General features: G+C 40.2%; 1 protein-coding gene across 1 annotated transcript; it reads left to right on the forward strand.

Moving 5' to 3' along the window:
- Window positions 1–5,322: 5,322 nt before the first annotated feature.
- LOC121857955 (protein ZBED8-like) lies at window positions 5,323–6,813 on the forward strand (the record flags this gene model as incomplete). The annotated part of the gene is made up of 2 exons (XM_042354195.1): window positions 5,323–5,364; window positions 6,388–6,813. Coding segments are annotated over exons 1-2 (468 nt in total), but the record flags the coding sequence as incomplete, so codon positions are not given.
- Window positions 6,814–12,430: the final 5,617 nt, after the last annotated feature.

Raw genomic sequence — 12,430 nt, forward strand, 5'->3', positions numbered from 1 at the left:
GGTCTACTTAATGCATCAGCTACAACATTTGCTTTACCGGGTTTATAATCAATGGTAAAGGAATATTCCCTCATTTCTAACATCCACCTGTTCATTCTCTGATTCTTAGTCTTCTTCCTGAAGACTGAGGTCAGAGGAGGTGAATATCTTGAAAAGGTACAAGACTGATTTACAGAAACTACTTTATGATGTTTGTCTTGGCATCGGAAACATTGACAGGAACATGGAAGGCCTTCTTTATTAAACATTCCAAAATCAAGAGAAAATAGAGATCTTGACTCCTGATATTCTTAGAAAATAAAAGATACACCAGTTATATTAAATAAAGGAAATCTTGTGAAGTGCATTATTTCATTGATTGTGCGAATTACCCACTGTATTGCGAGGGTACCGTACTCTGAGGCAGAACAAAATGAAAATCCCGATTGTTTACACCAAACCAAAGTGGATGAATAGTTTGTATTAAGTTATACTTTAGTCCATAGTACATATTTAAACCATTTTTTACGTCATGATTTAGAACTACAGTTCCGGTCATTTGAAATAGAGATGCCACTGTAGCCTTTGAACACAAGCGCCGAGTCGCTCTGGCCGACGAGTTACAGTGGTGGAAAGGGCGTGGTCCCAATAGTAGGGTGGTATAAAGGCGGGTAGGGGTAGCCAACAGGGGTGGGGTTTAAGGATAGAGATAAAAGGTGTTGAGTAGGTGTCATATCTGCTTTATCTTAAGTCAGACATCTCGCACCTAATTCTCCTATGTACAGTCACCCAAAAAAGTCCTGTCGCGAACCACGAACCCCGAGATTCAGACTCGTGAACCCGAAGCAGTAGACACTGATACATTATTCTGTCCATAAATGCTTCGGATTCAAGAGTCTGAATCTCGGGGTTCATGGTTCGCGACAGGACTTTTTTGGGTGACTGTACTTCTTCTCTCCCCTTCCTCCGTGTATCTCGGAAAAAAAAATTATCAAAGTCTTCTAAAAATTTCCATAACACTTTATGACGGATATACTTACATTTATTCCCTTTTAGGAAAATAAAAATGAAGAGATGATCACATTTTATTTACTTCAGATTATGGATGATGTAAAGTTTCTTTCCTCCAGCATTAACCCAAGCGTTGACCTCATCCTCCACCAGGTCCAGAGGTCCGACAGAGTCCAGTACAACATCATGGAACTTCTTAATGTCAAACTCGTCGCCTAATACACTGGCGGCCTTGTACCTCAAGTCCATTAGCTTGAGTTGCCCCACCTTGTAAGCCAGCGCCTGGCCCGGCATAGTAATGTACCGGTCCACCTCATTCTGCAACGACTCACACAATTACGAATTAATTAATGTGCGTAAGGCAAGAAAAAGTATAAGAATTCGTGTGCCATAGATTAGCAATACCATATTTAAGATCCTGAAATCACATGGACCGAACTTCAGCTCAACTTCCATCACTTGAGTTTTACCGCTATGCTTCTGAGACCATGTTGGTATATTTATATCCCTATTAAGATGAAGGAATAAATAATAATTTTCTCTCAATAACTCCCTTACATTCTCCCCAGTGACCAAATAAGACTTGTCACACTCACCTACCACACGTCAAGTAAGGAATCCGTGATGTAAACACAAATATGACCCACCTCCACTTTTACAGTAGTCATGGCTGTGTGGTTAATCAGGTAGTCGACGGCCTCCTGACGGGTCCAGCCGAGGGCGTGTAGACCTGTGTCAACTACCAGGCGAGAAGCGCGGAAGATCTCCAAAGAATAGTGACCATACCTGTTCCCCCAGGGACAATACGTTGTGTATATATATATATATATATATATATATATATATATATATATATATATATATATATATATATATATATATATATATATATATATATATATATATATATATATATATATATGCAAGTAAATCACTGTAGGTGCGCGTGCGTGATCTAGGTATATGCTGATAACCACAAGGAAAGAAGAAAACACGAAGTTCCCAAGGGCTTTCGTGTAATTCACATCTTCAGGGGTGAGTACAGACTAGTGTTTTGTGTTTTCTTTTCCTTGTTATCAGCATATATATATATATATATATATATATATATATATATATATATATATATATATATATATATATATATATATATATATATATATATATATATATATATATATATATATATATATGTAACCGGTCGGAATTACTGGACTTGGGGTTTATTGTCCCTCAGATTGGTAGCCAGAAACTTAGCATGAATGTGATAATATGGTTCATAAGAGAATGCTTTATTACCCTTCGTGATAATGGCCTTATCATAGTCTACATAGTTGATCCCTACAATGGATATCATGGTGGGATTATAGGTGACAAATGAGAGACATGATTAATATAAAAGTGTGTCACAACTAGAAGTAGGTCACACCGCTGAATAGGGTTGGCTGGAAAAATAAGGTAAAAGCAGCAGGAACATATTTTATCATTAGTTAAACTCTTATAGGTAACCATAAATGTTGCCCAGTTAATGTTATATGCATTCAAAAATTTTTTTTTAACATTTACAGATAAAAATGACAAGACAATAATTCAAACGATCTATTCTTTAGATTAAAAAAAAATATGCATAACACGTAACTTGTCCGGCATGGGTGTCACCAGGTCTCCACCACCTCCGGTCTACCCCTGTAGTTTTCTCTCTCTGTCTGTTAATGTGTACCATTATGTCAAATAATGTAAAACTTGATTGGATAAATTTTTTCGTTAATGTATTAAACAAAACAATGATATCCTTTCCCGGTCCTTATTGGGAAATGGAAGTATCAGAGCTCGATTGTTGAACTGCTTGGGTGCTTGTTTGTGTGTAGGGGCTATGTATGACCAGTGGAGCCACTGCTTGAAATATGTTGCTATACAGTATATTGAAAATTTCACCCTAACCTTGAAAACTTGAGGAAAAAAATTGAAAACCTCTCATACATTGAAAAATCCTGTTATTTTTTATATTTTTATATATCTTTTTATATTAAAGAATCATAGTTAACTTAGTTATAACAACGTTCTATTGGCACTTAGTTTGGTAAGTAAGTTGGCACCCCTAGACCCATGATTCGCCGATTTCGCATCTCTAAACAACGTGAATCCTACATTTTTTCATTTAGCAAGAAATGTTAAATATATTTTTTTATAGTGCTGCAGTGTAGAAACAACAATTAAAATTAATTAATTAGTAGGCTACACTAAACTATTCCTACAGTACAATAGGTCTACTTGTTTAGCTACTAAGTAAAATCTCTTCTTTGATTTACTCAGATAAAACTTTACTTAGTCTCGTCTCAAACCGTCCAACGAATAGATTTCGATTTCCTTAGCAATGCAGAATGCCGAGTGTCTATTTTTATTTGGTTGTCTATTATTTTCTTGTACATTTTATATTTTTTGTACAGTCACGAGTCATAATAACAAGAACACCCTGCTCGAACGGAAGGTGAGACTAGGTGGCCTTTCTGGACGACAGCTCACCATGCTGACAACAATGCGACACACAAACGAACACACGCCAGACGATAGTTTGACCAATGGTTGTTTCCCGCTCGTCACCACGGACAGAGCTTGGGAAACCATTGATAAATAATAATATAGATACATCGCCAATTCTGTATTACCATTAATGTTAATGCAATAAGAAATAACTTCATGTTAAAGCAAAGTTGCACTAACTGAAAAATCAACTCCATATATCAAAAAGGTATTGTTGACAAGTAATTTGGCATTTAAAGCTGGTGGTTGGAGTAATACCAATAGTATATTACTGTACTGTGGTGTTTGTGGCACCGTGAGTGTCCAGTTAGTGCCTCTATTTGTTATATCATATGAAGGTGTCCTGAGCTCTGGATTGCGACATGTAATACGACCTAAATATCTACAAGGATAACATACAGTATACTGTACTTGTCCATATAATACCTAATAGAAACATATTTCACCTCACGATGTGTAAATGAAGGTCCCTTATTATTTGACTGCTGACCATAGTGTGTTATATGCCATAATTATGTCACATTTTATTATCTTATTGGCATGATAACATAATGGATGTCATCACTGGGGAGGAGGGGACGGGTTTGTAGGGGTGCTGCAGGGCGGGAGATGGGTATGGCCAAGGGCGGATGGGATCGAGCAGGGAAGTTGGGGAGACCTCGGACAGGGATTGTGCGTGGGGTAGGAGACAAGGCATGGTTGGAGGATATATATTGCCATGAAATGTGTCTTGTTTAAGCCACCCTGTATATACCAAAAAGGTTCTTTTTACGAAACATGATAACAGGATAGTAGGTAGTAGGCAGCTATCAAACAGGGTGATACTACCGCCTGGGAAGATATTGGAAGCATAATGTGTTGTCTAATAGTAGACCCTGCTGCCATATGGCATCACGAAACTTTTGCCGATCTGACTTTCTGCTTCATTTACACACAACTACAGGGTCTCAATTCTTTCTCTTACTTTGACAACACAGCATACATACTGTATATCGTTTCTCACTATTGATCTTTTTTTTTAATTTTTGTATTTCTTTACGGTTCTTTTTTGTTATAATTATTTTTATTATTATTATTATTATTATTATTATTAATATTATTAATATTAATAATAATAATAATAATAATAATAATATTATTATTATTATTATTATTATTATTATTATTATTATTATTATTATTATTATTATTATTATTATTATTATTATTATTATTATTATTATTATTATTATTATTATTATTATTATTATTATTGTTATTATTGTTGTTGTTGTTGTTGTTGTTGGTGTTGTTGTTGTTTAATTCATAATTTTGTAGTTTTTATTTTAAATTTTATTTATTATGAACTAATTATCATTATTATTATTATTGTTATTATTATTACATTTTCGCCCCCAGGCCCCGTGTGGGTCAGTTACCTGTGTCCGGGTGGGCTAATCCCCCCTCCCCCCCCCCAAAAAAAAGATCAAAGTAAGGGTTGACCTGGTATCAAGCCACAGTGTTACAATAGGATGCAAACTGAACACATGATAACCTTGGCATTAAACCTTATTACTTGTATTAAAAGGCTATATTTATGTTCTTGAATGAGAACATATTACCCTTTCAAATTACACTCTGCAAACCAATACAATCGCTTATTTTACGTTCAGGTGTCATGTGTTAATACTAGCAATATTATGTAAAGTAGGCCGTGTCTAACTCACAAAGACTCACATGTTCATTTACTCAGCACCGATCGCTAACGTGACACCATCCCTTCGTTATTCCACCGAATGTATTTATCACAGTATGGTAGACAAATATATTGCTACTGTAGAAAATATGCCAATCGTAATGCAAACAACAATCCGTGACGCCACCTCCATGAACATGAAAAAATACTAACGTGAATGTATTGAGGCCGGTTTCGAGCAAGCTTCATGACAGTGACCGAAACATCAATCTTCGAACACAAGTCATTCTTATAGCTCCATGAGGCGACACCGCACTAGTTGGCACTGATCGCCTGACTTGGTAATTGCAATACCCGTTCCGTTTGTTCAGTCTAGCATCTAGATTCTAGACCAGTGGTTCTTAACCTGGGGGGGCGTCAGTAATTTCCAGGGGGGGTGCAAGCCCTAGGGAAAAAGTAGGAATTTCTCTAATTATAAGTATAGTTTTTATTCTCTTAACAAGAGCGTGGGCTAATATTGAGAAGTTTATGAAAAAATGCAAAAGTATCGCCTTATAACTTTAGTTTTCTATAGGCTACTTTTTTGACTTAGGGCTTACCATTTTCTGTGCTTATTGACCCCCCTCCCTATCCCTTGAAACCCATGGGGGGGGGGGTTAACTCGTCCTGGACCTGTATACTGCTCGTTGGTGACTGGTGAGCCCCGTTCTCTCCCAGTCTTCTGCACACGTCCGTGGCAATAATTCCTCTTCTCTCACATTTATTCAGTTAAGGCTGTTGAGGTATGTTTTATCCCAGTTGCTATATTTACCTAAAAATAGTAAGCAGCCATAAGTTTATTGGTGAATTGTGAACACGCATGTGTTGCTCTGTTGGTTATTCTCAAGTTTTGAATTCCGTTTGCATTTTATCAGAAGTTGGTGGTGCTTAAAATCATGTGGTGGTAACAGGTGGTTATGGTAAAGTTGTATTTATGATGATATTGATTTGTTTCTTAATAATCATGTGTTTATGATCATGATGTGTTTACTATAATGTTGTGGTGTTTGTTAATATTTACTTAATAATTATGTGGTGGTGTTTATGATCATCTAGTGGTGCTTATGATCATGTTGTAATCATTGATGTTTGTTAATAATCATGTGGTGTTTATGATCATGTGATTCGTGTCTCTCCAAAAGGGTGACACAGAGGTCCCTCAGTGTGTGATATGTTACAAGACTCTGAGCAATGATGGAATGCGGCCCTCATGCTTGGAACGCCACTTGAGAACAACACATCCTGCTCTAGCTGACAAGCCCAAGGCATTCTTTGAAACAAAAAGACACTCCTTGAAGCAAGTTAAGTTGGACGGCAGTGGGGCATTTCGGCAACAAACTTCAAAGGTTGTTGAGGCTTCCTATGAGATCGCCATGTTGATTGCAAAGAGCAAGAAGAGCCATAACATCGGAGAGTTTCTCATAAGACCAAGCAAACTCCGTGCAGCAGAACTCGTTCTGGGGAAAGATAGTGCAAACAAGCTTTCCCAAATTTCACTATCAAACGATACAGTCAAGGGAAGGATCGATGAATTGTCTCAAGACACCAAAGATCAAATTCTCGACCAAGTAAGAGATTCTCCTGTTTTTGCCATCCAGTGCGACGAAACGACTGACATCGCTCAGTGTTCTCAGCTACTGATGTATGCTCGTTTCGTGTCAGGCAACAGTGTAAAAGAGGAAATGCTGTTCTGTCACCCCATGGAAAGTTGTACAACAGCAGCAGCTATTTTTCATGATGTATCAAACTTCTTTCAGGAAAACCAACTTTCGTGGGACTCGCTGGTAGGGGTGTGCACTGATGGAGCTCCAGCCATGCTTGGTCTGCAGTCTGGACTCATTACAATGGTGAAAGAAAAAAATCCGTCTGTTGTAGGTACACACCGCATACTTCATCATGAATCCTTAGTATCCAGAACTTTACCTGCTGAAATGAGGGATGTCCTGAACGTGGCTATCAAGGTAGTCAACTTTATCAAAGCTGGAGCCTTAAACAGTCGTCTCTTCAAACTGCTGTGTAAGGATATGGAATCTGAACATGAAACCTTGCTTTTTCACACGAACGTACGATGGCTATCAAAGGGGAACATGCTTGGACGGCTTTATGAACTCCGAGAAGAAGTAGCAATATTTCTTGATTCGAAGTAGAAGGCAGATCTCCATGACAAGTTCCCGCCTGAAGGCTTTCAGCTATCTCTAGCTTACCTGGTGGACATCTTCGAAGCGTTGAATGCTCTCAACCTTAAACTACAAGGGAAAAACATCAATATCATCATGCACCAAGACACCATTTGAACCTTCATGGCCAAACTCGACCTCTGGAAGCGTCTAATTCAGCAGGGAAATACAGCCAGTTTTAGTAACTTGGATTCTGCTCTCATTCACGGTAACCTTGATTCTGAGTTAAAGAAACAAATAATCACTCATCTAACTGACTTGAAAACAGAATTCATCAGATACTTCCCAGAGATAGATGAGAAGTGTGAAGGCTGGAAATTCATCAGGAACCCATTTCAATGTGAAGTAGCTGATGTTTCGGATGAATTGCAAGAGAAGTTTCTTGAGTTGAAGTTCACCTCCACAGCTAAGGAAGACTTCAAAGAACTGGATGTTGAGACGTTCTGGGTCAAGTACCTTCCTATTTACCCTCTGATCTCACATCAGGCTCTTCGGATTCTAACTATGTTCGGACCCACGTATCTTTGTGAAGCTGCATTTTCCACGCTCGTTGCTGTCAAGACCAAGTACAGAAACAGGCTGAACGTTGAAGGGGATTTACGTTGTGCACTCTGGCATTCAACCACGCATTCAAGATCTAGTAGCTAAGAAGCAGTGTCAAGTATCTCACTAATTTACACTCAATAAAAAGACTAAAGACACAATATTTTTAATTTTTCTTTAAAATCTGGGAGGGAATTTTATTCATAGATGCAAGGGGGGGGGGCGTGGAGGGAAGGACCAATTCCTAGAGGGGGCGTGGTAGTAAAAAGGTTAAGAACCACTGTTCTAGACCATGCATCATACGAATTTGTAAAGGTTTAGTGTAGTGCAGAATGTGACCAAAGAATACCAGCATTTATTATTATTATTATTATTGTTATTATTATTATTATTATTATTATTATTATATTTTCATCCCCAGGCCCTAATGTGGGTCATTGACCTGTGTCCTGGTGAGCTTATCCCGTGAAAAAATAAATAAATAAAATAAAATATATATATATATATATATATATATATATACACAGTCGCGGTCTGACCACGTAAGAGGACAGACGTGTGCCTATAGGTGCTCCTGTCCTCCAGATCGTCACACAAAGGCCACCTCAGTCTCTACCTACCGTTTTGCCGGCAAGTGTTGGCAACGATGGGGGAGGGGGTGGGTCGACGTAAGCGCCCCAGGAAGAGGCGTCTCCTCTCTCATGGATACAGACATTTCTGAGATGGATAGTCATAGTGCATCCCACACACTGCAAGAGTCAGACCTCAGTAATAGTGACAGTAACAGTAATGTTTCTTTGGGAAACACTTGTCAGAATGGCAACACCAATGCCAAGGGCAGTGACTCTCCCCTCGACACCCACCCCTTTGCCAACCAACCAAGTAAATTGCATCTGCACTTCCCCAAGGACTTACTGAAAACCGTCGAGGAACGGTTTAATTGGACAACAAAGTATTGGAGACAACACGGTCTCACCAGTCAATTCCGAAAAGGTAAGAACCGTAACTTTATCAAGTGTCAGACACCCGAGGTCTATGAAACACTCAGTACTGTTGGATTTGACGGGGTTGTCCTCATGCCTCCACCTGCTGATGCAGCGGAATGTTGCCACATCCTAGTTAAACAGTTCCCCCTATACGCTGAAGTCGAAGATGCTCGTAACTTTAATCCACGTATACTCAGTATACGTTGACACTACCGAGGAAAGACCCCACAAGCAGCTGTCATAGTTAAATGGAAGGGGAGGGAGTGCCCAACCACTGCTGATACCCACCCAGTCCTCCCCCCACTGTACGCTGAAACATATCACCCCGGGCCTGTTTTTTGTGTCATCTGCTCCCATTGGGGTCACACCTTCACCGCCTGCTGCTGACATGATCGTCCCAGATGTCGCTTCTGTTCAGGTAACCATCACTCCTCCGTCTGTGCCATAAAAATCAAAGACCACTTCAATGGAGGTGTTGTGGGCTATGTTGTTGACCCCAGATGTTGTAATTGTGGTGGCTGGCACAATGTTGACTCACGACAATGCCCCAAACGTCCGTCTATCCCAGGAGAAAAACATCTCCGAAGGCTGCGTCAAACTCAACCTCTTCCCCAGCCTACCGAGCCACATCCCTCTGCGTCCCCTCTGTCTCCAGTAACGCCTTCTTCAACACCACCTGCCCCTGCCTGGCCTCACCTGGCTGCAACACAGCAGTCCCGGTCATCTCCTAACTCAACTACAACTGGGCCTCCTTTCCGTCTCTACTCTGATGCTGTCAGGCCTTGTGCCCCCACCGGGGGTCCCCCACAACCCCCCTCCGGTGACACGACACAGATCATATCCCTCTTACACGAATTTACCAACCGTATTGAAAGACTCTTTGATACCCTCTGTACCGCCATCTCCAACCTACACAGACTACCCCTGCCTCCAGCTGCTACCCAGTCACCCCCCTCTTCTGGTTTGACACAACCTGGCAGCCCCCCCCCTGTGTGCCCCTCATGCTCACGGCCTACTCCACCGCCACCTGACACCACTGCTGGCGTCCACACGGAGTCTGCCCCGTGGCCGACTGCCCCCGTCCACCCACCGCGCGCTCATGGACCTGAGGACACCACCCCCGGCTCCCCTTTCCCCACAGACATGCCAGCACCTGGGGCCCATCCACTCCAGTTCTCCACATCAATTGACCACCATGCTAACATGCTAGTGGACTATGTATCTACGCCAAGAAGGACGTCCCCTACCAACCTCTCGACGTCCCTCTTGAAGCCGACACTACCGACGTACACGCCATCACAATCACACTGAAAGGTATGTCCCTCAATATTGTCACTGCCTATGGCCTGGCACTTGAAATTATTAGGGACTTGCCACGCTTTGCCATAAACAGATAAATTGTACCAGGAAATTTCCCCCCACACACTCATCATTCTGTCACTTTATGTAACTTGCTGACAAAACCCATGACCCTTCAGGCTTTTACGCCCTTAATGCATGAGTCATGAAGGCAAGCATGAACTCCGCATGCTTTCCAGATGGGCACTGTAAACGCTTCTGAGCTTCACCTTGCACTGGATGTAAGGAGGTGCCCAATAAACTAGCCCCCTCGGGGGAAATCTAAAATATCTCTCTCTCTCTCTCTCTCTCTCTCTCTCTCTCTCTCTCTCTCTCTCTATATATATATATATATATATATATATATATATATATATATATATATATATATATATATATATATATATATATATATATATATATATATATACAATAGCACTAGGCGCGCGTGTGTGTGTGTGTTCTGGGCAGCCGAAACGGCACAATCGTTTTTCATCAAACTTGGTGGAAAAATCCCCCTCAAAAAATCGTAGAGTGGAACAAACCTGGTCCCATATCGATGGTTTCTTTAGGAAACCATTACATAACCATTTTATTTACGCTGGAAAACGATGCAAGTCTACGGACTTGGCGCACCCCCATTCGCTGTACGCTGTCAGCCCACGATTGCAGTTATCTACGGCTCCCTCCTCCTCCCCTCACTTTTTTTCTTTGCCTACTTTTTTTTAATGTTGTTTGGATTAGTAAAGGAAGGAAGATGAGTAAATAGAATAATCAAGAAGGGGAAACAGAAAATAGTTAGAGATAACATTTGGGGGGAAGCTGAGTTTCATCATGCGTCTGGATGCGCAGTTTCAACGTTACCAGACGACCTTACAGCTACAGTGTATACTTATTCCCGTGGCTCATGGAAAAGGAGAAGAGGTAAAAAGATAATAACAAGAATGCATGGAGAAGATGACTACAATAGACACAGGGTGAATATAGACAGTGAAACAGACAGGAGGTTGACAAAAATAGACAGATTCATACATGCACAAATAGATAATATGGCAACTAACATGACAGACAGACAGCTGACTTACTGGTTCACATTAGACAAACAGGCAGACACACGCCAACAACGGATAAGACAGACAGAATTGACGACACAAAGAGTACAGACCGGCTTACATTCAAACACCACGCAGACGAACAGACAGTTGCTATGGCAATAGACAGGACGGATAGACTTTAGACAGATAAGAAGGCATTTATAAACAAGAATAACATCAAATTGACCATAGTTGCGTCAGTGAGGGTAGGAGGTCTTACATCCACCAGCGTAAATAAGAATAACACCAAATTGACCATAGCTGCATCAGTGAGGGTAGGAGGTCTTACATCCACCAGCATAAATAATAAGACGCATTGAAAACTAACACCCTTTTGCGGAAAGAACATCGATGGTCGGTCAGTCATGTGAGATGGGCCTAAAACTGACTAACGTAGATGATGACTATGATGACTTAACACAGGTGATGACTTAAGCAGATGGTGACTAATCTAACCAGAATCAAGGTCACTTCTCTTCATAATATAATTTATCTCGGAATGATCATCGGTGATTCATAATAATTTTTTTTTTATGATTTTAACCTCTCCTTATGGCGAATATTTCTTTAATTAATTATTCAAACCATTATTCTATTCCTTCTTATAGTATATTTGATACTGTAAGTATCACGACCACGACCATGCTTATAACAACCACGACCATGCTTATAACAACCACGACCATGATTATAACAACCACGACTATGATTATAACAACCACGACCAGGATTATAACAACCACGACCATGATTATAACAACCATGACCATGATTATAACAACCACGACTATGATCATAACCACGACAATGATTATGACAACCACGACGATGATTATAACACCCACGACCATGATTATAACAACTACGACCATGATCACAACCACGACCATGATTATAACAACCACGGCTATGATTTTAACAACCACGACCATGATTATAACAACCACGATCATGATTATAACAAGCACGACTATGATTATAACAACCACGACTATGATTATAACAACCACGACCATGATTATAACAACCACGACCATGATTACAACA

Source organism: Homarus americanus, unplaced genomic scaffold, assembly GCF_018991925.1.
Source record: "Homarus americanus isolate GMGI-L3 unplaced genomic scaffold, GMGI_Hamer_2.0 scaffold6733, whole genome shotgun sequence".
NCBI lineage: Eukaryota > Metazoa > Arthropoda > Malacostraca > Decapoda > Nephropidae > Homarus > Homarus americanus.